General features: G+C 40.7%; 5 protein-coding genes across 8 annotated transcripts in view; 2 read left to right on the forward strand and 3 right to left on the reverse strand.

Annotated features, from left to right (window-relative positions):
- fancm (FA complementation group M) overlaps nt 1-1,448 on the reverse strand; it is a 36,543-nt gene extending 35,095 nt beyond the window's left edge. For both annotated transcript variants that reach the window (XM_068580511.1, XM_068580510.1), the window contains exon 1: nt 65-1,448. In XM_068580511.1, the coding sequence (XP_068436612.1) occupies nt 65-755 (691 nt within the window). In that variant the 5' untranslated portion in view covers nt 756-1,448. The remainder of the gene's footprint in view (nt 1-64) is intronic.
- iqcc (IQ motif containing C) lies at nt 1,059-3,451 on the forward strand. Its single transcript, XM_068580513.1, has 5 exons — nt 1,059-1,148; nt 1,347-1,490; nt 1,605-1,935; nt 2,549-2,670; nt 3,248-3,451. Exons 1-5 carry the CDS (start codon nt 1,107-1,109, stop codon nt 3,281-3,283), a joined length of 675 nt encoding a protein of 224 aa, XP_068436614.1. The 5' UTR covers nt 1,059-1,106; the 3' UTR covers nt 3,284-3,451.
- A 597-nt stretch (nt 3,452-4,048) lies between these two features.
- Nucleotides 4,049-10,225, forward strand: dcdc2b (doublecortin domain containing 2B). 3 transcript variants are annotated; one of them, XR_011077720.1, is made up of 15 exons: nt 4,049-4,313; nt 4,486-4,787; nt 4,930-4,981; nt 6,232-6,302; nt 6,754-6,885; nt 6,972-7,106; nt 7,255-7,288; nt 7,420-7,485; nt 7,667-7,835; nt 7,953-8,062; nt 8,204-8,254; nt 8,548-8,588; nt 8,691-8,753; nt 8,841-8,918; nt 9,028-9,051. XR_011077720.1 is itself a non-coding variant. In XM_068581060.1 (15 exons), the coding sequence occupies exons 2-15, from the start codon at nt 4,504-4,506 to the stop codon at nt 9,061-9,063; spliced, it is 1,341 nt and encodes a 446-aa protein (XP_068437161.1). In that variant the 5' UTR covers nt 4,049-4,313; nt 4,486-4,503; the 3' UTR covers nt 9,064-10,225. The 3 variants fall into 3 exon arrangements, 2 of the variants coding, with proteins under 2 accessions (XP_068437161.1, XP_068437162.1); XM_068581060.1 differs by having other exon boundaries at nt 8,529-8,588; nt 9,028-10,225; XM_068581061.1 differs by lacking the exon at nt 9,028-9,051 and having other exon boundaries at nt 8,531-8,588; nt 8,841-8,919.
- On the reverse strand, nt 9,380-12,172 carry tmem234 (transmembrane protein 234). The gene is made up of 5 exons (XM_068581063.1): nt 12,082-12,172; nt 11,579-11,730; nt 11,419-11,485; nt 10,618-10,710; nt 9,380-10,333 (listed from the first exon to the last, which is right to left on the reverse strand). Exons 1-5 carry the CDS (start codon nt 12,092-12,094, stop codon nt 10,224-10,226), a joined length of 435 nt encoding a protein of 144 aa, XP_068437164.1. The 5' UTR covers nt 12,095-12,172; the 3' UTR covers nt 9,380-10,223.
- A 750-nt stretch (nt 12,173-12,922) lies between these two features.
- ncmap (non-compact myelin associated protein) lies at nt 12,923-23,412 on the reverse strand. The gene is made up of 4 exons (XM_068580956.1): nt 23,247-23,412; nt 15,230-15,327; nt 14,749-14,833; nt 12,923-13,666 (listed from the first exon to the last, which is right to left on the reverse strand). Exons 2-4 carry the CDS (start codon nt 15,312-15,314, stop codon nt 13,390-13,392), a joined length of 447 nt encoding a protein of 148 aa, XP_068437057.1. The 5' UTR covers nt 15,315-15,327; nt 23,247-23,412; the 3' UTR covers nt 12,923-13,389.
- Nucleotides 23,413-26,038: the final 2,626 nt, after the last annotated feature.

Here is a 26,038-nt window from a genome sequence, read left to right on the forward strand (position 1 = left end):
CTTGTGTTAATAATGGCTAAAAGAAGAAAGACGGGTGTCATAGTTGTTGTGCCACAATGGTTACCTGTCAGCTCGGCCATGTGTGCCTGAGGGATCCCCATCACTTTGTAACAGGCCTCGATCTGTTGGGCCACCAGAGGTTTGGTGGGAGCCATGAATACAATCTTCCCCGATGGATACCAGCGGTAAAAGTTGTACATAACCACAGCTGCTATAAAGGTCTTTCCCAGACCAGTGGGAAGACACACCAATGTGTTCTGAAAGAGAGCAGCCTCTGATATCTTCATCTGGTACTCCCTGACCGGATAGTTGGTGGGGTAAATCCATACCTTAGCTGAGGAGCTGTCAAAGCCAGGGAAGTCTGGATAGGTTCGCCCAGCTGTTGGGGTGGGAGAGAGGGCAATGCTCTCTGTTCCTACAATGTTGTCACATTGAAAATAGTTTGCCTTGTTAAGCTCGAGGCCCTTTTCAGCCTCATTAACAGCGACCACCATCAGATCATCGTCGTCGTCTTCATCTTCGTGCAAAGGTTGAGGGTCTTCTGTCCTCACTGACCCCTGACCTATTTGAGCCCACAGAGGAGTTTGGGGAAGGAGTGATGTAACGGTAGCTACCTGCGTGTTGCTCGGGGTTGCTCTGCGACCTCCAACGGCTTTCTTGACATCTTTTTTCGGTTGGAGAACTTTGTTTTGAGACACGGGTGCACCCCAAGTCTGGAACAACGTCCTCTGATTTGAACTACTACTCATTTTCATTAGTTATGGCGAAAAAAAATGCGAAAAAGTGCCATGACACGGGCAGCAACATTGCAAAACTCAACACCGGGTATACAAACTCCCGATCACTTCCGTCCACGTCTTACCAAAATATAACACCACATACGTAACGACGGTTTTACTGCAGGGTCATTTACGTTATTTTAATACAGTTGAAATGATGAAGAAACAATCTGTGTGGTATTGATGGCAATATATCAAGCTAAGAGCTAAATCGATACACGTAACGTTGTCACATTTAACAAGGAGGCTTTTATTTTGTATGTGTGACACCGGAAGTAAACCAAACGCTTGAGTTCATCTCCCGCTCTCCTCTAGGTTACCATAGCAATGGACAGAAGCGAATTGGAGAAGTTACTCACCTGCTTTCAGGTAACATTGATTTATTTAATTATCCTACTTTCAAGTTGTCTTTATACCTGAAGTCAGTTGTTATAAGTCAGTTGTTTGTTTGTTATTGCTCGCTCTGGCTGTTTAGCTTGTCTGCTAACAAATGGCTGCTAACCGTAAAACTTGTTATTAGCATTGACGTACACGTGTCTGTTACTTTAACTATTTTCTTCGCTGTAGGCATCTGCTCGTGGATACTTGACGAGAAACGAAGTCCGTCGTGCGCGAAGAGACTTTGAGGAAATCGTGAAAGAGATTGACGGAGGCCTGGCCCACGTGGAGTGGAAAGAGACGGTCGTCCCTGTTCCCCACTTCACAGACACTGTATGCGACGTTAACTGAAACTGTATTGTGGTACTGTATGCCGCCTCTCTCTCTCTCTCTCTCTCTCTCTCTCTCTCTCTCTCTCTCTCATTGCGTGTGCTCGTGCATCTTCAGGACGGCCCACTTCTACGATCCAGCAGCTCTGCCAGCAAACCCTCAAATGCACGACGAGATGCCCGTGCCAGTCCCCAGTTCCCATCATCACCAGCACCAATCTCAGAGGAGAGAGGAGCTCATTGTGTCCTCCTGGAGAAGATCGATGCAGAGAGAGATGATTCGCAAACCAAAGGTCAGGCCTCCCTTTCTCAGCACTGTATCCAGAGCAGCAGTGTTACAGATGCTGGAGTTTTGCAGAAAGAAAGCACGAAGGTGGAGAGAGATGGAGACTCCACCACCTCTTGGAGCAGTATGGAGCTGGACATGAACTATGGTCACTCTCACAAAGGTGAGAGATGAACACATAACAGTAGTAGTTCCCTATTATTTTTTGTTTATAAAAGATAGATTGTTTACTCTTCATTTATCATTATTCATTCATCAAGGAGGTACATGGCTGCATCTTATGTCACGTCTTCAACTAAGATATGAGAACATTTCCAAGTACTTTTAATTTTTTGAAATCCAATTAAACGGTTGATGAATCAGTTCATTGTTCAAGCACCAGTTTTGTTCAAGCACCAGTTTTGTTGTAGAAACACTGCTAACAATATCCATTGAAAAAATGTTTAGCTGGTGATAGAATACATAGAAAAAACTAGGTTTACTTAAAAACTAACATTATTGTGAGTTTACATTATTTAAAACAGCTTCAAAACCTTTTAAATTACCTTTAAAGATGAGCAGTATTATTATTGCACATAATTTGTTTTAAATATCACCACATTTGGAGGGTTTTCACGTGAGGATAACCAAAAAGAAAAGAACAAATCTGTAAATACAGGATGAGAGAAATTGGACTTTTGTGTAAAGCACATGTTGTTCGTGATCACAAACAGATTTTCCTCCTGCAGAGTAGATGACTTATCAGTCATTTTGCCTTCCTTCCTTCCTTCCTTCAGCTCCCCGGGAGTCCTGCTTGGCTCAGAAGGTGCTCTGTACCCCGGAGGTCCTACATCTCCATAGAAACACCCTGACCATGGAGCTGGTCTGGCTACAACAGGCCATTGACAGCAGGAAAAAGGTAAGTCTGAGGAAGTGGTTAGTTTCCTGCATTTATTCAGCAGTTGCAGTCTCCTGCTGTAAGAAATTTGTCTCCGCTTCAAGACAGAATTTATTCAGTGACCTCAAAAATAAGTCAGTACAGTCGTTCCAAGAAGCATCAGAGCATCAAAAATACCTATGTTGTCGCCGGTATCCGTGCCTGAATAATAACCATTGAGCATCAGCAGCATCCGTAACTACTTGTTGAACTTTACCTGAAGACGGTAAAGCAGCACAGATATACTGACCTTTTATGAAGGGTTTTCTTAGCATAGTCAGCTGCCTACACCCTTTGCGCACAAACTGTGTACCAATTGAATCCCTTAATTTATCTTCCAACAAAACCAATGTTGTCATAAATCTCGTCATTGCTCCTGCATGGCACCCTGCAGCTCCAGGGGATGTAAAGCTGCCAGGATGTGGATTCATGTGCACCAAGAACACTTAATGTAAACCGCAGTTGACATCAGAGAAAGCAAGATTCACTCATGGATGGAAGTTCACCCAAGGTAGAACTTTTAATGAATGTTGTTCCCCTTCTGTCTTCTCTTCTACAGTACTTGTCCCTGAAGGACAGACTGAACGTATCCTGACAGCAGAAGTCATGTGAACTGGAGTTGATGATGTGGAACCGGAGGCCTGATTACTGTCTAATAACTGAACTTTTATACATAAACAAAGACACTGTACATGGATTGCTTTTAGAGGCAGTCATCATGTGTTTGACAAAAGCTGTACATTGTATATATTTTTTGCTAATTTAAAAAATGAATAAATTGTATTTTTCTAAAAAAAAGTTGTCTTTCTGCTGTGACTTTTCTTATATTGGGGTCAAAAGGGAGTTAGTGGTGTGTAGGAGGACAGCTCATTCAGAGGAGAGATCATTGGCGCTGAACAATTCATCTTGGGATTCAAACAAGCTAAAACTTCCCATTTGGATCACACTGAATTATTTTTTTATCTTATCACATAGGAGGACCGTCCTACAGATATTCTTTGAAAGTCATTGTTGTCTTTTGGTATTATTATGTTATTGTAATGAAGAGCACTTTCAGCAGAAGGCTGTAGATAAACACAGCCTCCCCCTGACGGTGCAGATAAACATTGCAGTTTCTTGCTCCAAAAATTGTAATTAAAAAGTCTTTGTCTTATTTCAATGCTCTTAAGAGGTCACTTTTAATATATTTCAATAATGGTTTTATCACCTGCAGGTTCTTGCACTTGCTGGGAAATGCTAACATGCATGATGTATGTATTTTTTCATTTTCTTTTGGGACGGGGGGGACATACAGACAACTGGGGGAGTTTATCTTATTGATTCAGCTTACAACACGGTGACCCACCCATCTCTCCTCCTCTGCCTGTCTCTTTTGTTGTGGTTGCTGCCGATGGTTTGGCCCACAAAACCAGTCATTGCTGGCCTGGCTGCCATAGCAACCAGGAAATACTCACTGCCGTCATTGGAGTAGTGTGTGAATGTGAATGTATGTGTGTGTGTTAGGGGGACAGATAGAGCAGAACGTAGTAAGCCGGAGTCCAGACGGACCACAACAACACCGGAGACTGATCTTCACCGTTTGCGTTCAGTTCTGCCATTTCCTCGCTGCGTCGTCCACCAGGCTCGTGAGTCCCTGAGTATTGTGTTAATGTGTGACCTGAAGAATGTGGTACGAGAATGTGGCTGCTCTATGAAGACGGTTGGTAAATGCTTCGTGAGTGGACTTGTATGCATGTGGAGAGAATGGTAAAGTGTGTCGACTCCACAACAGCCTTTTTAATAAGTGTCTTGTGACAGTACACAGCTGGCCCGTAGATGGCTGCCAGCACCGCAGCCACGACTCCCCTGCCTCCTGTGAAGAGCGTGGTGGTGTATAAGAATGGAGACCCCTTCTATTGTGGACGGAGGTTCGTGGTCAACCAGAGACAGGTGGCCACCATGGAGGCCTTTCTGACTGAAGTGACCCAGAGCATCGGGGCTCCACTTGCCGTCAGGACTCTGTACACCCCCAGACGGGGCCACCGGGTCCCAGACCTTCAGGACCTTGAGACTGGAGCCCAGTATGTTGCTGCTGGCTTTGAAAGGTTCAAGAAGCTGGAGTGAGTACAATAACTACTCCCTGCTGATATTCAAAATACTTTTAATGTACAATTCATTTAGAATTTATACTTTTTGGTGTTCGAAAAAGTGAATATATATATATATATATATTTTAATTGTATCTGTTGTTCTGATGTTTAGTTACTTGAACAACAGAATGAAAAAGCATCCTACTGCTCGAGAAGAAACCCAGGTAGGCTGTTATTTTTTGTAATTCGGCTTGATTTTAAGGTGAACAGCACAGTCCATCACTGATTAATCCCGGTCTAACCATGAGGAATGCGCCAACAGGCTGCACTGTACTCAAATCAGTTGTATCTATTTAACTTGTGCAAAGTCAGATTTGAAAACGTGTACAGGACTTTCCATTATCGACATGCGCTCTCATTTGCCTCCAACACATATTGATACGTTTGCACTAGGTATATTAGGACCACCCTTTGTGCTGACCGTCTCATTGATGTCACTGGTCGTCATGTAAATTACAGGAAACAATGTGGTAATGATTGTACTGCCCATCACTGCTGTATATCGTCACAGATCAGGAATTCCCAGAGTTTCAGAGATTATGATCATTTCCATCGAGAAAATTCTCTGAATGAATCTGAAGTCTCTTCCCTTTTGTTTGTTTACTAAATTGATGGTGGCAGAAGCTCTCTTAACATTCACACAAAATAGATTTTCAACAAGTACACACACATACTCATGCTGACAAATGCTGGCTTTGTTTTCTGACCAGCTGGCAGGGGTGACGCAGTGTGCCCTCGGTCTGAGAAAATCAGTCTTACTTCTCTGAAAAACATGAAAGGAGCGGAGAGTAATTGTGTGTGCCTTGGTTGGCTGCCATCTTGGGTCTTTGGTTTTAAAGTCTAACATGCCTGTGTTGTGGTTGCTGTGGAGCAATGCATGAAGTGTGTCCGTGAGTGAGTTTGATCCTGCTGGTGAAACAAAGAGTAACGCTTACATGCAGTGTTATCCGGGCTATGTGCTTGTCTGGACAGGCCCGTGGCTTAAGGCCCATATTCACCTCCTCCTCTGCTCGGAGACACTGTAAATGCATTAAACGGCTGCCACTTCAAAGTAAAAACAATAAGGGAAGATTATCAATGTCTGGTTTGCTCCGAGCTCATTTATTTAGTCCAGCTGCATTATAAGAGGCAGACACGGATATTGGCTTCAGAGGCCATTGATATGGGGCGACGTGGGCTTTGACAGGAGCCTTCAGATCAGACTGTGAATGTGCGATTGAAGAATGCCGTTTGTCTCCAGCATGAGCAGAATACTTAGTCATTATGCATTTAGGCTGACAGATTTTTCTGTGATGGATGTGCAGTGTAACTGATGTGCAGGACATGAATGATGTAAAACAAATTTTCTAATTTCTCTGAACAAATAGCAACATTTATGACGTTTTGCATGTGAATTTCTGAATGTCATCTGCAGGCCAAAGTAACCCAGAGGCCAAATGTTTCAGCCAAATGGAGGAAGTTTATACCTCTACCTTGCATTTTACAGTGAGTTGGACAAACTATGAAACAAACACACACATAATTACTGTGTTTTTAGTACAATTCTTCCTTTTTAACCATGCTAGCTGCATGACTGTCGGGATGAAATGTCAGTCGGTCAGTCAGTCAGACAACCTTGCCCAGACAGAGGAGCCCTCAGAGAATGAATCCTTTTTTTAATGTTCCTCTCAGAATAAATTGCAATAACTTTGGAAACTTTTCATTTAGTGCCAACACTTCAGAGCAAAGGTTTTTTTGTCCAGGGAAATCTTTCAATAAAGACTGACTAATAAAAAGACACTCTACTTAAGTCCCATAGCTTTAGAGTGCATTTATCCTCAAAACAAGGATTGTAGATTTTGTTAGAATAACATTTGTGTAGTATAAATGTCATGGTCACTATAGACAGGAGGAACTGTTTCAGGAGTGTAAAAAAAAAACTATCCATCCTGTTCAGCGTTTTCCGTAATGGAGATCTCCTATGTCCACCATTCCGGTTCATCATTCCTCGGAGCATGCAGCAGGACCTGGAGAAGATCCTGAGTCTGGTCACAGAGAAGGTCAGCTTACGAACTGGAGCTGTGCGCAGGTCAGTGACACTCACTGACAGTCACATGCACTGTGGAATACAAATAGGAGCAAACAATATCTTCCCTAACTCCTGCTCTTCCTCAGGTTGTGCTCTCTGGAAGGAGCAACCGTGTCCTCGGCTGTGGAACTGGAAACAGGACACTTCTATGTTGCGGTGGGAACCGAGAGGTTCAAGAAACTTCCATATGTGGAGCTGTTAGTTTCAAAAGCCACAGAGAGGTATTGTTTCCCAAGGGCTTTGGGAGCAAAGACGCATGTTTACGTGTATCTTTGCTGACTGCTCTGCACTCTAACATAAAATAATTGAGATGAAACATAAACAAAGACATCTTTTCACATGCAAGTTTTTTTTTTCTTTATCTTGTAGATATAACCCAGGAAGGATGTTCAGAAGAAATGAGGTAGATAATACAATTATTTATTCACCTTCATGTCTTAAAATAGTCTCAGCATTGCTGCCTACAGTTAATTTGCAACATGTGTCAGGAGCAACAGCTGGCTTGTATATAAATGTCTTGCGTGCTTCTCTTAGATCAGGAACGCGAGGAGCGGTCCAGAAGATCAGTATAGTGACTCAGCCCTCCTCGACTCCCCAGAGGTAGGAAACAAGCCCCCTACGTCTTGTATTCACACTACAAGAGCCATATATAGAGGCTGTTAATGTGTTTGGCTTCTTCTGCCGAACACGTTCAATACACCAGGGAGACAAACTGTGCAGAGGGTATTTCGTGCCTGTACATGATTTGATATTTATTCAGTTGCAATCCCCTGAATTTCAGTCAGATGGTCGGAGGGTGAAGTCGACAGGAGATGAGGCTGCAGCTCCAGCAGCCGCACAGCAGAGGAGCAGGAGAGGAGGAGCCGATAAGACCTCGGCGTTCTTCGCCAGGCCGGTCAAGATCCGCAACCACAGAGGACAGCCAAGACCACCACCCAGCAATGCATCTGGTTTGAATCCCCGTTGCTATACTTTAAATTTCATATCTAACTTCACGTTCTCAATGTGTCTGAGGCACTTTGTTTTAATCATTGCATCAGCAGCTTTTTGATTTCTGCTCATACCAGGCCAGCCCAGCGTGTTTAAAAGAGAGGCACGGAAGAGAAGAGAGGAAGTACGAGGGGCTGAGGTGGTGCACGAGGATGAAAACACAGCTACTGAGCTTCCTGTTGACCAGGTTTGCTGTCTTTTCAGCCTTAAAGCCACATGTTACAATGTCAGAATTGAATGCCAAAATATTCGTGAAGGTTAAAAAAATTGCTGAAAGTATGTTCAAAGCGAAGGTTTTTCTAAACCCGTTTCTCATTTTTGTCTAAAGAGAGCTGCAGAAATAGTGGAAGAGGAATTAAACAGTCGAAACAAACAGCAGGTAAATTTCACATTTTTTTATGTTCCATGTGAATTTATTAGCGTCTTATCTTCATGCAGAAATTCACATTCTGTCGGGCAATTTTTCTACAAAGCGGGAAAGAATTGTCGGTATAAATTGTAAGACATGAATCCATGGAAAAAAATGTCATGTAATGATGTATCAATGCATTATGGTGCCCTTGCCAAATTATAGTCAATGCATTCAACAGTTAAAATATGTGTAATGCATGATACTGTATTTTGCATGTGAATCCATATTTGTTTCTCTCAAGAGACATTCACAAATTACAGAGAGAGAGCTGCAGAATGGGAGCAAACACAATGGAAACCAGGTCAGTATACATATGAGTGGGTGTTTAAATATAAAAAAAAAAAAAGAGTTATTTTTTTTCTTGTATGAATGGGTGCAGAATGAGATCTTTTCCCTGTAACAGGCTCCATCATCTGAACAAAATGGTGTGAAACAGAGGACGGAGGAGTCTGCTGCTGAGATACTGGTACCAATAAATACACTACCACCAGCTTCCATTCAGAAGTACACAGACACACAAACTAAAAATTCAATGTGCGTCTCATTTCAAAAGGAGCCTGAGCCGAAGCAGACGTTTTCAAAGTCAAGGCCTTCGTCATCAGCCTCTCAGGCACAGAATAGGGAAGAAAAGGCAAGTTCACTTACCACACAGCGTATCGGCATCAGCATAACCAGGCCCATTGAAAATGTGCGCTTCATTGCTTTTTCTTTTACAGCGTTTTAATAATTTTCTTTAACAGGAGAGCCTACAGAAGATTCATCAGGAGGACTGCTGAATAACAACCACAGAAGAGCTCACATCCTCATAACAGCAGATGACCTATGCAGCTGAATGAGTGTTTGTTCAATTGGTAATACTTTGACTGGTGAGTGAACCAGCACCAGCATTCATTTATGCTGTTTTCTTTTAGAAAAAAGTAAGAGTCAAAAAGGTGAATAGGCTCAAACAACATAAGAACAAAACCTACAAAAGATGACTCACTATTATAAGTTCTAGTTCAATACAGTCAAAACTGTACTTTTCTGACATAAGCTTCCAAAAGACAGGGAGCATGCTGATGCAGGTATTGTGTTGATGTTCAATGATGCAGTTAATTCCATATACAATATGTACATAAGAAACAATATTTTTGTGACATTTTAAGCCTAAATGTACTTCCAATCTGCAGAAATCAGTGATGGAGATCATCGTGTTTTGCCAACAATTTATTAATAAAATTTCAGCCACATCAAAAGCTGAATACATGCAACAATAAAAAAAGTTGTTTGTACAGTGTTTTGTGTGGAATAAATACTGTGACAATAAAATATAAATTACTAGATTTCAGTTATTATATTTCTTGTTTCACATTTACAGTGAGCATGACACTGTAACACACTGTTAAAAGAACTAAATAGCAGTGCTACGTCTATCAGTTATACATTATGTATACAGGAAAACAAGGAAAAGCAATATGTCTTCTCTTGTGTCCTGCCCTTCCCCAACACACGTCACAGTGGACAGCAGGCAGCCGCAGTAAAAATGGCCCTGTTAAACCAAGAAGTTGGCTCTAATTGGTCTATTTCAAACCCCAGCCTTATTTGTATGTGGCCTCTATAGCATTTGTTCCGACGCCAGTCACATGGCAAGGCAGCTGAGAGCTTAAAAGTAAACGTTAACAACCACAAACGTCTTTGCAAGCACCATAAATCTGGACTGAACCCGACATGAACCCACTTCCCCTTCAACTTGGTGTCAGGATTTCTGGATAGGTCTTTTGAAGCTCACGCTGACTTAATTTAGGCACAATTCTCAGCAGCCGTCACTCTAAGAAGTCACCGTCTGAATCTAAATGGCCCTCTTTAGTCCTGATCAAACTCAGATCTGGCCATCTTGCCTCCCTGGCTGAGGAATCCCTTCAAGGTATGGGAGGATTTGTTTTAATCCTTATCTTGATTAATGTGCAGCCTGAGTGATATCCTGCTTCTCAGTGCCTTTGCCATCAATGGAGCTTATAACACAGAGAGTGATGCCAGCCATGGTGAGGAACATTCCTGCGACAGCCTCTGCAGAGAATCAGGAAAAATCTTAAAAATCTGAACACAACCAGAAGAGTGTTTTTCAACGACAAGCAAAAGGCAGATAAGGGAATGAAATGCTCAACGACGGCTTAGTATGCCAGCCAAGTAATGTTGAGCTAATATAACTTGAGTCTTACTTATATGATATCTCTGAACACATTCCAGAATTGATTGTAAAGCTTGTAGAATCCCAGATTTCTCCTTGTGGCTGTCACTATCACTTGCTGTGTGCTGAAAAGCAAACGATTGTATGAAAATGAGTCACTTACGTTTGCCTCCAAACTCTTCACCCAGTAACTTTCCAGTGAACAGAGTGCAAAGGAAGGTGAGCGAGTTGGCCACAGGAACAGCGAGCGATAACTCTGCAGAAGAGAAGAGGCAAAAACTGGATATAATATTCTGCTACCAAATAAATATGCAAACCCGCTGTGTTAATATGATGCAAATGGAAAATCACCCCAAGAGTTTCCAATGTGTTCCAGAACTATTAGTACCAATGAGACCCACGTTTGTAAATGGATATGTATTCTTTGTCTAATTTTATCCAAGGAAATAGAAATAAAAATTGTTTGCTACTTTTACAAAAACAAGTAGCATTCCCACTTCGTATTTGACCTTACATGACACGTAAAATAATCTCAATAATAATCATCATCTTCAATAATTAAATGAATGCACGTTCAAGTATGTCCTTGTTGAGTCATGGCTTAGTGGGACATTGTTAATGTCATCCCTAACCCTAATTTGTCTTTTAGGAAGTTATGCAGAACGAAGAGTGAACATTTTAGTACTAATTCAGAAAACATGTGCATTAGTTTATTTCAGTAAGAGTTGTATTTGTCTGTTTAAACATTTAAAACAAAATGTGAACCACTTCAGTGCAATAAAACAATCAATGACAGCTGCTTAGCATTTATACTGGCATGTGAGCTCACTGGGAGGATTTATTGGCACACTACTCAGTAAATGTTCTTAGCCACACCTGTGCTCTTCATGATACAACAACTTTAAATATGACTTGTACGCAAACTAGAAGCTGCCATCAGATGGTTGTAAAGTGTGTGTCTCACCTGTGGTGGAAAGTGTATAATAGTAGACCAACGAGCCACTCTGGTTCAGAAGAAATGGGACCAGGTACTGTGGAGAAAGCAGATCAATGAAACTAATTGTAAAGAAAAGTCAGAATTTCACGCACTGGCAACTTTAAAGAAGCGAGCTCAGATGTTTTACCTTGAGGTTTAGGAAAAGAAACTTGACCTCAGCCAGGAGCTGCGAGAGCCTGTCGTTGTGTCGCACATGTTCGATGCCCTCGGCGCCTCTCTTGAGGAAGGGGTTGGTGCAGCCCCACAGCACCGACACCAGCAGGAGACTCAGCAGCTCCACTGCGACACGGAACAACCACACACAGTTACCCCGGTGGCTCCATGCCGTGCTGATATGTGCTACTTCTATTGTCAGATATATATTTGAAACAATGACCGAGTACGACCCGATAAGGACAGTAGAATACCGGAAGTGCAGTTACAAATACAGGTGGTAGGTTTTCTTAAATCGATTAGCTTACTTCTTAGCTTTAGCTCTGAGGTGTTAGCAAGCTACGTTTGGTTTACTCCTGGTTTTCAAGCTAAAGAGGAACGGATACGTTGGAGTACTTCAATATCGCCCTCAAAATACCAAAAGTACTTGGCGAATATTGTGATTTAAGAGAGTAAATCGGCTTGTCGGACACTCACCTACGGTCACCATCGTACTGTAAACATTCACTGTCGAGACGCATTCAAGACTGCTTCGACTAAGATTTTAGTGTAAATGGGCGGACCAATAGTTTCAAAACTATTGATTTATTCACTTACCTGACATCACACCATTTATATACAGAGTTATAATCTCAAAAGTGATTAATTAAATTAAGCAGCGAACGATTTGATATGATGACTCATTCGTTGATTGCAACGTGTTTGCAACGTTTCTTGTCATTTTGAATGCCGCTTGAATGTATTTATTTTTTATGGTATAGTACCAAAAAGTACCATCTGATGGCGCAATAACTAACAACAATATTAACTTAATAACACCATAACATGCCACATTCACCACATCCTCTTTTTTTTTTACTCTTTGAAGTTTCGTATGCTTTTTCACTTGCTTCCATATAATCACATAATTATATCCTCTGTATAAAGGACACTTCATTTTAACAAACAGGTCAGCCACAATTAGAAATATTATTTTATATGTTTTAATCTAATTCATTTAAAGAACCACAAACAATACAAATTCAGAGAGCAATGAAAATAAAGTGCAAAAAGGCGTCAAACTAAAAAGGATTTACATCATCACCGTGTTAGGCTGACACTCAGATGTCTAAAAATATATCTATGGTCTTTTTGTTATACAAAGTAAAAAAAACATTTATAGATTTCTTTAACGAAAACTAATCCGAGAGAATCTGTGACCAGAAGACAAAGACAGTGCAAAGCAAGGTTAAGCAAATTTAGTAAGGAATAATGTATGCAATATCAACACATTTCTAAAACATACAGGTATCCATCCAGTGTATTTCGTACTGTCTTTGTCTTCTTTGAAGTTTATATTAATCCTACATTTACTCATGAACCTATGTGGTCATCTTTAATACAAAAATGTACACATTTAAGAGCAGACAAGCCCTTACAGTCTTTACTACACATGTTCTTCATTGTATTAGTAGTGATCTTCAAAGACTACAAGCAGTGAGACACTTCTGGTATCTATACTCTGAACACTGACTGCAGCCCAGAATAAATTCCCCTCAGGAAATGCTCAGTTTCCCATCATGCAACATCCTTCATACAATCCGTCATGTTTGTTTAAGGTACCATTTTGTCCATGACACACCACAAGTGTATCTTGGCATTATGGTGACCAGCAGTGGCTCAGTTGGTGTTTAACGTCCCAGATTGAGTTTCCGCAGGATTCAGTCAGCACACAGTGTACATGGTCAGAGATTAAGATGACACATCACTCAGTGCCGGTTGTGAGACTAAACCACAGTCTTGTTGCTATGTGTTTTCTATTGATGGAGAATCACTTTGGGTCATCACTGTGGCTTCACTGATGGTGCTTAACTGCTCTATGTGGTTCCCCTCCACGCTGTTCAGCGCCGCTCTGGGCAGCTCCGAGGCGATCGCTGAGGCTGGGCTTGGACTGACGATGGCGTCTGACATGGGGTTGAGTACCATGGGGGTTAACGGAACGTTGCTGTTAACTGTGGATAGTGACGTCTTCGGACGAGGTTTGGAGCCTCTGGCTCCCAGGACTCTGGATACATGTGTCCGCCTGGCAGCAAATAAAAACCATGATGTTACTTCACTCACATACGATGTAGAGAGCTATCATTTAGCAAAGTGGCATGTGATGTTCAGTAATTGGTCCACTATGAGGTTTACTCAGCAGTTAAATAGAAATATGGCAGATAATCCTTAAGCTCTAATCTTATTTTGTTAGAAATGGTATTATTTTAAAACCAGACACAATGGTCATATAACAAGTTTTTGTTTCCTTACGATAAATGTCTACATGTGAATAGATTTGTCATTTCTTACCTCATATTAAGTTTGATATATCTATCAGTTATAAGAAGTTTTTCCAAAGTGTTTTCTTTTTAAATTGTTTAATTTGAATAACTTTAAGGTGACCAAAACAATTATATGAGAAAAATAAGACAACATTTGGATTGTCTCTACAGTCAATGTATTATATTGGTTATTGTGTTTGTGCGTCCAGAGAAAGGAATCCTTCCTCAGTTTCCCTTTCTGAGGTTTCTTCCACTCTTAAAGGTTTTTTTTGGGGAAGTTTGTACTTATGTGAAGCCAGGGTTAGAAGATAGAGGGTCATATGCTTTATAGATTCCAAGCCTCTTTAGGCAAATATGTGATTCATGATATTGGGCTTTAGAAATTAAATTGGCATGTACGAGTGGAAGATATGTGTTTTAAATTATTTCCTTTATCTCGCAATTATTATTTTGTGACCCCCTCTGATTTATGGTACCGCCCCTTCGAGGTCCCAGCCCTCATGTTAGCAGCAGAACAGCAAACATTGTAATTAGAATTTACATTGTATAATAAACGTCTACTATAGAGATACATATTGTAACAAAAAAGTGTTATATTCAGGCCAAATTATTGAAATAACAATTTAAGAAGGGAATCTCAAAGGAACGACACCGGTTGAATGTCTCTTTTAAAACTATAGAATATATTGATAAGCATAGTTGTTTTCATAGCCTGATAAAAAGATTAGAAACAGCAGCAAGCGCCTAGTCCTCCTTTAAGTCGATAAAAATAGCATCGCATGCTTCACTTCTCATGACATTCACGATGCAGTAATTGTCCTGTCAAACAGGAATGAGGCCCAACCTGTTGTACGTCTTCAAGATTATCAGGAGAATGGCGAGAATGATGATGATTCCTAAGACGATGACAGCGATCATTGCCCCCGAACCTGAAACACAGTGAGAACGAACAATTGGCATGTTAAAAGGCTGTTTTCAAGTCAGTGTGTCTCTTCTAAAATTGTTTCATGCCGTGCAACTCATGTTGTATATTCTCCAGAAGTAGTTTGTGGTAGCTTAGCAACAACATCACTCACAGACAAACAGAACATGGCAAATATGTCCTATAAAATGCATGAGTGCCACTCCTGTACAAACCATCTAGATTAGACTGTATGATGCAATAGGTTGGTGCTAATAAGGCTCGTCTTATCTTTTTTGTATTGTAATCACTGCCATAGGGGACATTTAAAAATATGATGGTGCCTACAACAAACACCTCATTCACACACACACACACGCACACACACACACACACACACACACACACACACACACAGACTTACTCTGGATGAGTATTTGTTCTTTAGTCTTTGTGGTGTTTGAAGGTGCTGTATTGTTGGTCACAGGTGAGACAGTTGAAGCTTGCATCTTCAGCAATAATCTGCACAGAAAGACAAACACAAAAACACACTTTAGTCAACTGAATAGCACTACGTTTATGTGGGGGCAATATTTTTTCCGCCGCAGTCAACACTGCAGATCAAGCAAGGAGCGAAGAATAGAACGAGGATAGAATATGGGATTTGAAGATTAAAATATCCATGTGATGTATTATTCTTTAAAAACAATAGGCAGGTGTTATAGCAGAGGGAGTGCACCAATGAATAATTGATTGACAGAAATGATAGATAGATAGATATATACTTTATTCATCCCCAACGGGAAATGAGTGTCTTAACCAGAACATTATGTATATAAAATACTAAATAGTGTCGACTGAGCGTGCTGGCCCATTACGGCCATCATTAAGACCTTCTCAAATACCGATCACACACTCATACGCTATGCAAACCTTTCTCCATGTTACAAATGACACACAACTGACTTGAAAGATAAGTGACAGGTAGGTCACACAGCAGGTTTGAGTCTTGGTGTCGCGTCTGCTACAAATCTTTATGAAAACATTTGTGGTTGTGCATGTGCATCATCAGACTCATGCAGGCCGGAACACTCCTGGAAACAATGTGAAAACACGTCGGACAAGTACAGAGTAGAGCTGCAGCGCGCCGCTACAGTTCCTTTTCCATTGCAGATCTTATTTGGGTCAAAACCACATGCACCACCCTGCAGCCATAAATATTGACTTGACTATCAAACAATTGCTGAATATAGTTCCACCCCAAAACACTATTTGTTTAAGTTAAGTTTGCAATTTTTTTAAGTGCTTCGCTGTTTTAGTAAATGACTGAGCCTTTTTTGATCAATTTTATTATTTTATTTTTCTCAAAGATTTAGGACAAGCAGGTGGACTTGGTGCTGAACGCTGCACACCGGTTAAGTAAGTTGGAGAGTATTAAAAGTCTAACACACTGTTGGAAAGTACAAAAATTAAGTACACGGCCTCATAAAAATACATACTAATGTGACTTGTGTTCCCTCCTTCATGACTCATTTAATCATACATCATCGACCATTCATATCCTCAGAGATGTTACGCTGCTTCAGGGCAGCTTCATTGTGTTTTCATTGATGTTAGCACACTGTTATTTTGATCGGATCTACCTCTGTTGCAATTGTTATGAGTCATGCAGAGATCCTCTTTCATTCAGGAGGATCCCTGATGTTGAAAACAATCGCACATAGCTGCAGGTCAGGGCTGTCCCCGTAACTGATACTGATCCCGTTGCGTCCGGATAATTCGCCTTTGCATTGCTTAGAGACCGAAACCCATGCAAACTTAAGATGAAATATTTACACCAACAGACGCTTTGTTTTTAAGTTCCATAATAAAACTAATACGTTATAAATACTTTATAATAATGTGTAGGTTAATTATATTTTCCTTTGTTTTAGAAGAGTCACTCCTACTTCAGTTCCCACATCTTCCGCCCTAGAACAGAACAAGCGTCATCGTGGGAGTTCCTCAACCTCTTTCCACATCGATGACGAGGCCACTGAGTCATTAAAGCGTCATCCAGAGATGTGGATCATTACTAAAATAATCATCTTTCATTGTATCACTTGATTTGTCAAAACATATTTATTTATGTATTTGCAGGCAGTTTTTGGAAACCTTGTGAAATATGCAGGAGGTCGTCCTTCTGTCCAATTCTTTTTTCTTTCTCACTTAATAGCTTCAATGACTAATCCTAAAATCATCCTGTGTGTTTACATATTATTATTTTGTCAAACTGTCAGGCTTTACTAAAATGACAGGCTTTACAATCAACATCACTCATCCAGCACTGTCTCTATTCTCTTAGTTAGATTCAATGCTATCAGAACTATAGCACTGCGTATGCTTTACTGAATGAGTTCACAAAGAAAACTCAAGTCATAAATAATAATCATATATAGCTGCTGGTGCTGCTACAAAGAACCCGTTGTTATAAATGAATAGGTGGGAGTTCAGTGTTTTTAATGAACACCTGCTGCTGGCAGATAAACTGACACACTTTCTCCTCCCTCCTTCACACACACTTACAACAGCAAAACAAAGTTAATATGATTTTTAAAAATGTGTTTTTAGTTCAGGTTTAATCTTAAATCGCAAAATTCACTATTGTTCAAACAGGTGATGAGATTAGTTGCTTGTATAATATCTGGCGACTGTGTTTCTTCATGATAATGTATGGACAAACACAGTGGCAGCTTGTGTGCACACAGCCTTAACCATTAATGGAGCAAAAAGGTTTACATTTCACCCCTAAGCTCTGCGTATCCTGGAGGCAGAGCGAAAGGAGCATTTACAACCTTGGACATGTGACTCTCATACGAGACAAGAGCACCACACATTCCTCTAATAGGGTAAAGATTTGTAAATATAGTCCACGGACTGGGACTTTGACCTTTTCTTTTTAAGATGTGATGAGTCACGAATCAGAATTTCACTTGAGGCTTTTACTCGATACTCGTGTGTATTGTACATTTTAACCAGCTTCCTGCTCAACAGCAAATATTGCTCAACCAACTCTCCTAGTGTTGACACACACTATTAGGCGTCGCGATTAGTAAAGACATACGTCATGTTTTCTGTTTGCAGAGGTGACAGTTTCTGATAAATGGACTGACTGATCATATGCAGTGTAAAGTGTCGTAAAGTTGGTAATACCACTGCTTTGTTGATGTGGTGGAGCCATCTAAAACCACAGATTACCCCCAAAGCTTTGCACAGTACAGACAGTATTTATTTGTGCTTCTATTTACAGCGCAGGTACCATGAATATATATGCAGGCTTAATGTGGCATTTAAATATACAATCCAAACACACACTAAGATGGAGGAATGAAACAAACAACAACATTACTACATTAAGGGCAACTGATATATTTGTGTGTACAGACAAGAGGGACTTTGTTCCCTTGTGCTCATAAATGTACATGCACAAGATACTCCTGCCCTGGAAAAGATAGGGATGAGAGCAGGGATAAGAACTGGGCCGGAAATGGGACTCGACCCAGCAACGTGAGACGTTGTGCCCGCGGCTCGCAAACGGAACGCAGGACGAGGGAAGCAGACTCAAACATATTCAAAGTTAATGGATGATGTTTCCCTGAAGTTTCATTTTGAATGTGAAAAGCTGACTTCAGTATTTTTCAACCCATTTTCCCACGTTTTTGTGTTTTTGTGTTTTTGTGACTGATGAGAACACGTACGTCCAGTATTGAACGAGAATGCTGCAGACGGCAGCTGCTAAACTGCTCCTGCTCACCATCACTGTACTTCCACTGAAAGTTGTTGTTTTTGCCACTGACAGGCTCAGAATATAATTGTAAGTCTCATTGTAAGTCAACATCTCTGACATTAGGACTCTTTCTTACCTTCTTCTCTCTCTGTGGCCCTGAGGAGCGCCACAGGACATCGATGTTGTGTTTTCCTACTGTTATCTAAAAGATTTTCAATGTCATGACGGACATATTTAGCAAATTTTGGTAATGTGGATGCAATGCAAGATATCCCAGCGACACTTTTAACAAAATAACAGAAAAAACAAACAAACAGAATGGATCCAGGAAAAGAAAAGTGTGTTATTTCTTTACAGGCTCCAAGATGTTATTAGACCTTTAGAATAACATTCTGAGCCTGTTAGTGTAAAATCAAGCACTTTATGGACGTGCATAGCGGGAGAGGAGTTGCTCCGAGCAATTGAAGCCTGTTTACTGTCTGCAGCATTCTCCCTCAATCTGTATCAATTTCAATCATTATTCTCCCCTTTGGTCATTGAGACACATGAGATCACATGAGAAAATAGTATCCAGGTTAAAAAATAACAAAGTTACCCTTCAGGAGCTCAGGAATATTATTTGCCAAGAGAATTCACCACAGTGTTTTTTTGTTTTGTTTTGTTTTTACTGCTGTTTACAATCCTGATGATGCAAATTACCAAAGAAATGTACCACAGGAAAGTACTTCTGTTTTTGTTTTTCTTGTGTAGCATGAAGTTGCTACTTCTGCATTTTGCTTGAACAATATAACGATAGTAAAGTACCTGTATTTATCAAGTTTAAACAATGGCTCTTTGCATCATACAGCACAAAGATATATTTAGTTCAAGCAGGTTTTTGATTAAGATATAATAAGAAAATGTGAAATTAAGGTTTTACTGTTTCTTTTACTACAGCAAAGAAAATGCAGTTCATTTGCTGACTGATTAGCAGTTGTTCTTGTATAAGAAACAGTATACAGTTATATGAATTGTCCTTATTGCTATAAAGACGTTTTCATCATTACTTCTGCCGTACCTTTAGTGCTGTATAAAAAGGATGCCAGAAGAAGCAGTCTTCTAAGGAACACATCACAACAATCTAACATTTTCCTTTTGGATTTGAATTCAAGCTAATTAGATCTTGAGTTCTAGCTGCGTGTTATTATGTCATTATAGCCGGCGTTTCATCAGGTGTGTCAACTCCCTCCGCTTGGGGTGGGTTGACAGAAGGCGGTTTGGTATGGGAGAGATAACGTAGGGATCGAGAAAGCCCTCAGCCGAGGAACACCTACAGTTCACACGACTCCTACTCCAAAACAAAGCTGAGCTTCGTACTGCTCACAATCCTACGGTCTGCTCAGGACTTCTTGACTTCAACCGGACCTCCTGGAAAACAAACAACTTTTGCTTGTTGCTGCCTAAATAGCAAATACCATAATTACCCTGAGCGGTAATACGCATGAACATCAGCTAATTAAAACCAGTTTAAGGGATTTTCCTTTTTAAAACACTCCCTCACGCCATTGGCACATTGTTTACGCTGCATTAAAGCCCTTCTGGATTGTAGGTGAAGCCAAGTGTCCACCTGTTCATTTACATAACATGGCAATGTTTTCACTCCACATTAACACTACTAGAGAACTATGTGAGAGATGACTAAAGAAAGAGGATGTTGCTCTTTCCATTTGGTCAATTTTCTAATTCACTCAAATCTGAACTGATAGTTTGAACAACCGGCAGAAGGAAAATGCTTTTGACCCACATGTACAGCCTTTTTGCCCTTGCTTCCAGCCTTAACGCTAAACTAAGCTAAACTAAGCTAAAGTAAGCTATATGTAAGTAGCCCGATCACTGGCTGTAGCTTCATATTCATCTTCTCGATCTTCTCATTTATTATTCCACCACAAAAGCTAATGAGCACAAATGCTAAAACGTGGAACTATTCATTTCCCTTCAAAGCCCAGAATCACATCCTCCGGTACATTGCTATGCTAACCAAACAGCATACTCGACTGTAAACGTATTATCCGTGGACTGGACATGCCATACGTAACAATCATACAGCCTGTATTGTTACAATAATAGAAGAGAAGTTTGAATAAGTCTATCAGTAAAGGACAATGGCAAGAAATAGGTCCCTGTGTGAGAACAAACGTGTTAAAACACCTGAACATTTCCAAAAGGAAAAAGGAAAAACAGATATGATCTACAAATCTTCTTCCTGTGATGTAACATTGCTTACCCCGGGCCTGCTTCAGCTAACCATGAAGTCAAAGATGTCATCAATAAGCAGGCGGATATGCAGACGGACACGCTGACAGATACGTTTTATGCTTTTAAGTAAAGGAATTTACAATGACAACGAATCAGATCACTTTGACGTCGGTATATACTTCCGCAAGTCTTCTCATTGCTGTAATAACAGTTTTGTTTGTTGTTCCACAAATTGCAGCTATTGGTTAACATGGCGGATTCAATATCCTTTCTTCCACCCTGTGTAAACAGATCATTTATTGCTTTTCCAGAGAGCAGACGCAACGCAGAACGGGAACTATTTCGTTTCCTCTTTTTTTACACGAGCAAAAACCAGACAAAGCTTTTGACCGGCTCCACTTTTCTCCCCGTCTGCACACGTCCACATGATGTATTTAACGCGGGCTTCTGCACACACATTCATAAAACACGTTCAAAGTACGACCTTCATCAAATACAGTTGGAATCAATATTTTAGGAGTCAATTAGAAGAAGGTTAATACGACGCAGGTGGAGCTGTTAGTTCAGAACACAGTCTGAAGTCGCCGCAGAGAGGTTATCTGTCACGTCGGATGTAAATGCGCCATACAATTTGTTTTACAGATATCACACTGAAGAGGGATTATACTAAGACTTTTATCAACCTCAATCCATCACTAAGTAATTTGCAACCTCACTTGCAGGTCTCTGGCACAGCTCACAGCGGTCTGACATTGGAATAAACGATGAAGTGACATAAGAGATTTAAGAATCAACTAATTGAAACAAAGTGTGTGTTAAAGAGTGTGAGGAGGGTGAGTTGTGACGGCCAAGAAGTCACAGCAGAAGTATTGTTAAGTCCTTTGACTCGACGTATAGTAGTGAATGTACAGGCGGCAACATGCCTGAACGATTTACACATTATGATGGAAAAGTTTTGGAATGATGCACTATCATCTTGGTACCAAACTGGGTTAGAAAAAGTAAGATTTCAAGAACAAACTAGATATATTAAAATCAAGAACCACACAACAGGGTTAGGACGGAAGACGGAAGCTACTTTGTCATCGAGGCTACAGAAGGTTTGCACAAAAGCTTCTAACATTGTATTGTTTACGCGGTTATGAAAAGCATGACAAATGGATATTTATAGGACAGCAACAAAAAGAAAAGTGCTGTGGTGTGATGGGAAAAACAAGACATATTCTTGTCAACAGGAACCCGATTAATTATGAGTGTTTTAATCTAAAAATAAGCCTAATACCCCAAACAGCCCATTAAATGACTAATACAGTCATGTAGTAGAGCCGGCTTTCCTTTTAAACTGTACTTGTTATTGTATAGCTTTTGTCTCTGTCGTCCAGTGTTGCTTTCTACAAAACCTCCATTTTACAATCAGCATTGGATCATAAAGATGTCTGCTGCTGACAAGAATACATTTTATTTAGAGTGCAGCGTGCTGACTAACTGTTTCCGCTCACCAAGTAAGAGGTGAAGATTGAGACTTTTCATTCTGCTTTCTAAGCATATTTTCAAATAGTGCTTATCGAAGACAAACATGATAACAAAAGAAAGTACATACAAAAGCACGGTGATCATTATCTGCTAAGCCGGGTAGAAGATGCGTTTCATATCTACTTCTAGTGATGATGTTACAGTCTCATAATAACTGCATTCATGTTCATTATTCTATGATTAGAATGAGTGCATTTTTATATTGTGGATCATGGATGGAAGAAGGGAATTTTATGTTCTTTCAGGTTTTTATGCTTCTTTAAGCAGTACATTTGTTTTTTGCTTATTTCTCAATGTCAAATTGTCAACAGAAACATATATACATATACTTTACTGTATACACTGTACAGACATTTTAAAGTGATCCAAACTCTAATATTAGTCATATTCAAACTTGTTTGCTAGGTGCAGCTGGAATGCAACCACAGTCATTATTCTTTACAGGAAAGACAGATGAATTAGAATAAAACACAATAGGAGAACAGGTACGCTTTATATTCCTAGAACTACTCCCTGGGTCAAATAACTAAAACCTGCTGTTTACCAAAAGCTTAAACAAAGCTCCAAGTTTTATACAAACAGCTGTCCTATTTTCCTGTAACGCAGCAGTAACTGATGATATGATAAGTAGAGTTGTTGCATCAAACAGCCCCTTACTAATAAAAGACACACAGGCAGACAGTGCTGGGAACCAGTACATCTGCGTCGTGCCACCGGTTCAGCAGCACAATTTCTAAATCTGAGCGCGCTGTGGAATGTGAGCTATTCATTTCACCTGAGACTCACCTGCGGTCTCGCCATGGTGTCTGGGAGAAGCCACGTTCACACACTCACTCACTGGCTAACTCACTGAAACATTACTCTCAACCACGAGATACAAAGCTCAGAGGAAAATGGAAAGACGTACCTCACCGAGCGTTCTCCAAGTGGAAGCCCGAGCAGCACAGAGCCCCTCTCAGCTGACTGATGGGGGCATAGTCCGACAACGGTGGAGGGCTGACGGTTCCAGCGGGCTGGGGAGAGGCACGAGGGAGAAGGAGAGTTTCCTAAAGAGGGAAAATAAGTCCCAGGTGCTGCTAAAGTGAAAATCCCACAGGTACAAACCAGGCGGCACGGACACAAAGACAGGACAAAAGAGTTTAAAGACAAGCAAATCTCTCCCTCTCTCTCTCTCTCTCTCTCTCTCTCTCTCTCTCTCTCTTTCTCTCTCTCTCTCTCTGTGTGTGTGTGTGTGGTTCCCTTTGGATTCAGATTGTGTATGTGAAGAGGAGGCGAGAGTGGAGAGGAGGAGGAGGAGGAGGCTCCACGCGAGCGCACTTGTTGCTGCTCCTTGCTGAGAGTAATAATCTCCAGCAGCTGGTTTTTCAGGTCCTCCCGCCCGGCCGTGGCGGCAGATCAGAAAGAGAGGCTGCCCTCCGGAGTGCTCTGCTCGACTCTGCCCTCACCATGACGACTGCCTCTCTAAATCACGGCGGCTGCATCTCCCACGAACTGCAGATGGGGATAACACTAAAACAAAATTTGCTCTCAAATATTGAAGACCTGTGCATGTCCATGAATGTCCTTCACTGTTGTGCAACTGTGTCTTTTTTTGTGTCTGTCTCTTGAATCCAGTCATGACTTCTTTGTGTTTGTCCTGTAGAAAAGAGTACATGTGTGTGAAAGTTGTCCACTGATCAAGAAGAATGTTTCACTCCCAGTAATCTTCCTGTCCTACTATCTGTGTCACTGTGAATGTAGAACACAAACTCCTGTCCCATCGTGGAGTCTCTCCCAAAACAGTGACAACAAGTCGTCTCGTCCAACTTTATTAGCAAAACGTTAATCGTTGAGATATTTGCGTCTGGCCCAAAGTGGTTGCTGGCCCTCCAGCATGCTGCTGCAGCGCGGCTGGAGTGACAATCTCACTAAGTAATGTCATAATTCTTAGAAATCACAAACATCAAACTGCCATTGGAATCCTTTGATCATTTTTGATTTTACATTTAAAAAAGATAAGATCATTTATTGGATCTGTACTTTTCCTGACAATAAAAAATACCTGCTGCTTTTACTCGGGCAGCCAATCTTTTCTCACTCTCCCCGATGGAGATAAAAGTGTTTACTCTCACTGTACTTATCAGTTTACTGCATTAAGATACTTCTTTTTTAAAAAGCAGAAGTAAATGTTGGAATTCAGTCAGAATAAACCCATTACACAGTATCTATGGACTTCACCATGTGCACTTAACTACAAATCAATTGTATATAATCTTGTCAACTCATGATGACAAATGCAGTGTTTAAGATTTCTGCTTAAGCAACTGAGACCTTGTTGCTGTGGAATCCTGCAGAGTACCTTCAAAGGTATCCGGAGAAACTGGCACCAATGACGCCCACGTGGACCACGTTAACCTGATGTGTTCCCCTCAGACGCACATGCATCCTCACATGCAATAGGAAGGGTCATTGTGAAGAGGAATTCCCCACTCCCAGCAACGTGAAGAGATGTCTTTTTGTGTCACGGACAGGAAGATTGAGTGACACAGTGCGCCCGATCTCACAGCTGCCGCTCAGTCCTCTCTACTTGTGAAATACTGACAGCCGTCCACTGTTTTTACCTCAAGACCCTTAATTAAGTCAGCTGTGAGACAGCTGACCTTTATGACCTTGGTTCCTCTGCACCTGCTTCTTAATGTTGAATAGGTATTGTTTGAAGGGTACTGCTCGGAAAGCACACATTTTGCAAAAATAGTCCAGTCAAACACTCTCTTGCTGTTGATGGATATCATTTTGTCCAACCTGTCGTTGCAAAACTCTTTAGTTTTTTGTTCAATCATGACTGACAATGCGCCACCTCGTTGTTTTTCTTGCCTCACACGCTAATGTAGTGCTGTGATTCAGAAGGAAATTGATGAGATACATCTATTGTTACTTGAATCCTGAGCAGTCATCTGTCTTCATGGCTGACACGAGGAAACGGCAACCGTGACATTCAATAGATTGCTGAACTGGAGGTCACCGCTGTATTGCCACACCTCACCTTTCATCCTATATATTTCATGTCCAGTGTTGCTCTCTGAAAGAATCATTAACTCAACTTTGTCGTGTCTTTCACATTGACACAAGGCTCTCACCAAACAGAATATGAATTGAAGGAAATATGAGGTGCAAAGTGCAAGAGGCAGTACCGCTGTTGTGCCATCTCAGCAATATAAAGTAGGATTTCCATACATGACAGGTACAATGTTAACCATGTTTGCCATATTAGTTTAACGTGTTAACATGCCTCAACATTCGGTAATGTCGGATTAAAAAATGCCAGCTACCATGGCTACAAACCAAGAATTTTTCAAGTCAACATTGTTTAAAATATGGTAGGGATGACGTGCTCATTTTGGAGAACACGAGGCATTTATAAAAGTTGTGTTCATGTGTTTAATTGTGCAAATAACAAAAAATCCACCAGATACATAAGTAATCATCTTTGGATGGTAGATATAGTCACAACAATGCTAATTTTTTTTTTTTTTTAAGTTTAAAAAGTATATGAAAGTCACAAACTTGGCTGCTTACAGTCAGTAATTTGCACATCAAAATATCCCATGCAATCTGAAAATGTTGTAGCATTTCAAATTTTGCGTGAGATTTTGTTTCTGTCCCTACATTTGACTCCCAACTGTGAAATCCCTCAATTAGAGAAACCCCTAAAATAAACAA

Source organism: Clinocottus analis, unplaced genomic scaffold (assembly GCF_023055335.1).
Source record: "Clinocottus analis isolate CAN_PGR_092001 unplaced genomic scaffold, fCliAna1.0.p SCAF_17, whole genome shotgun sequence".
Taxonomy (NCBI): domain Eukaryota; kingdom Metazoa; phylum Chordata; class Actinopteri; order Perciformes; family Cottidae; genus Clinocottus; species Clinocottus analis.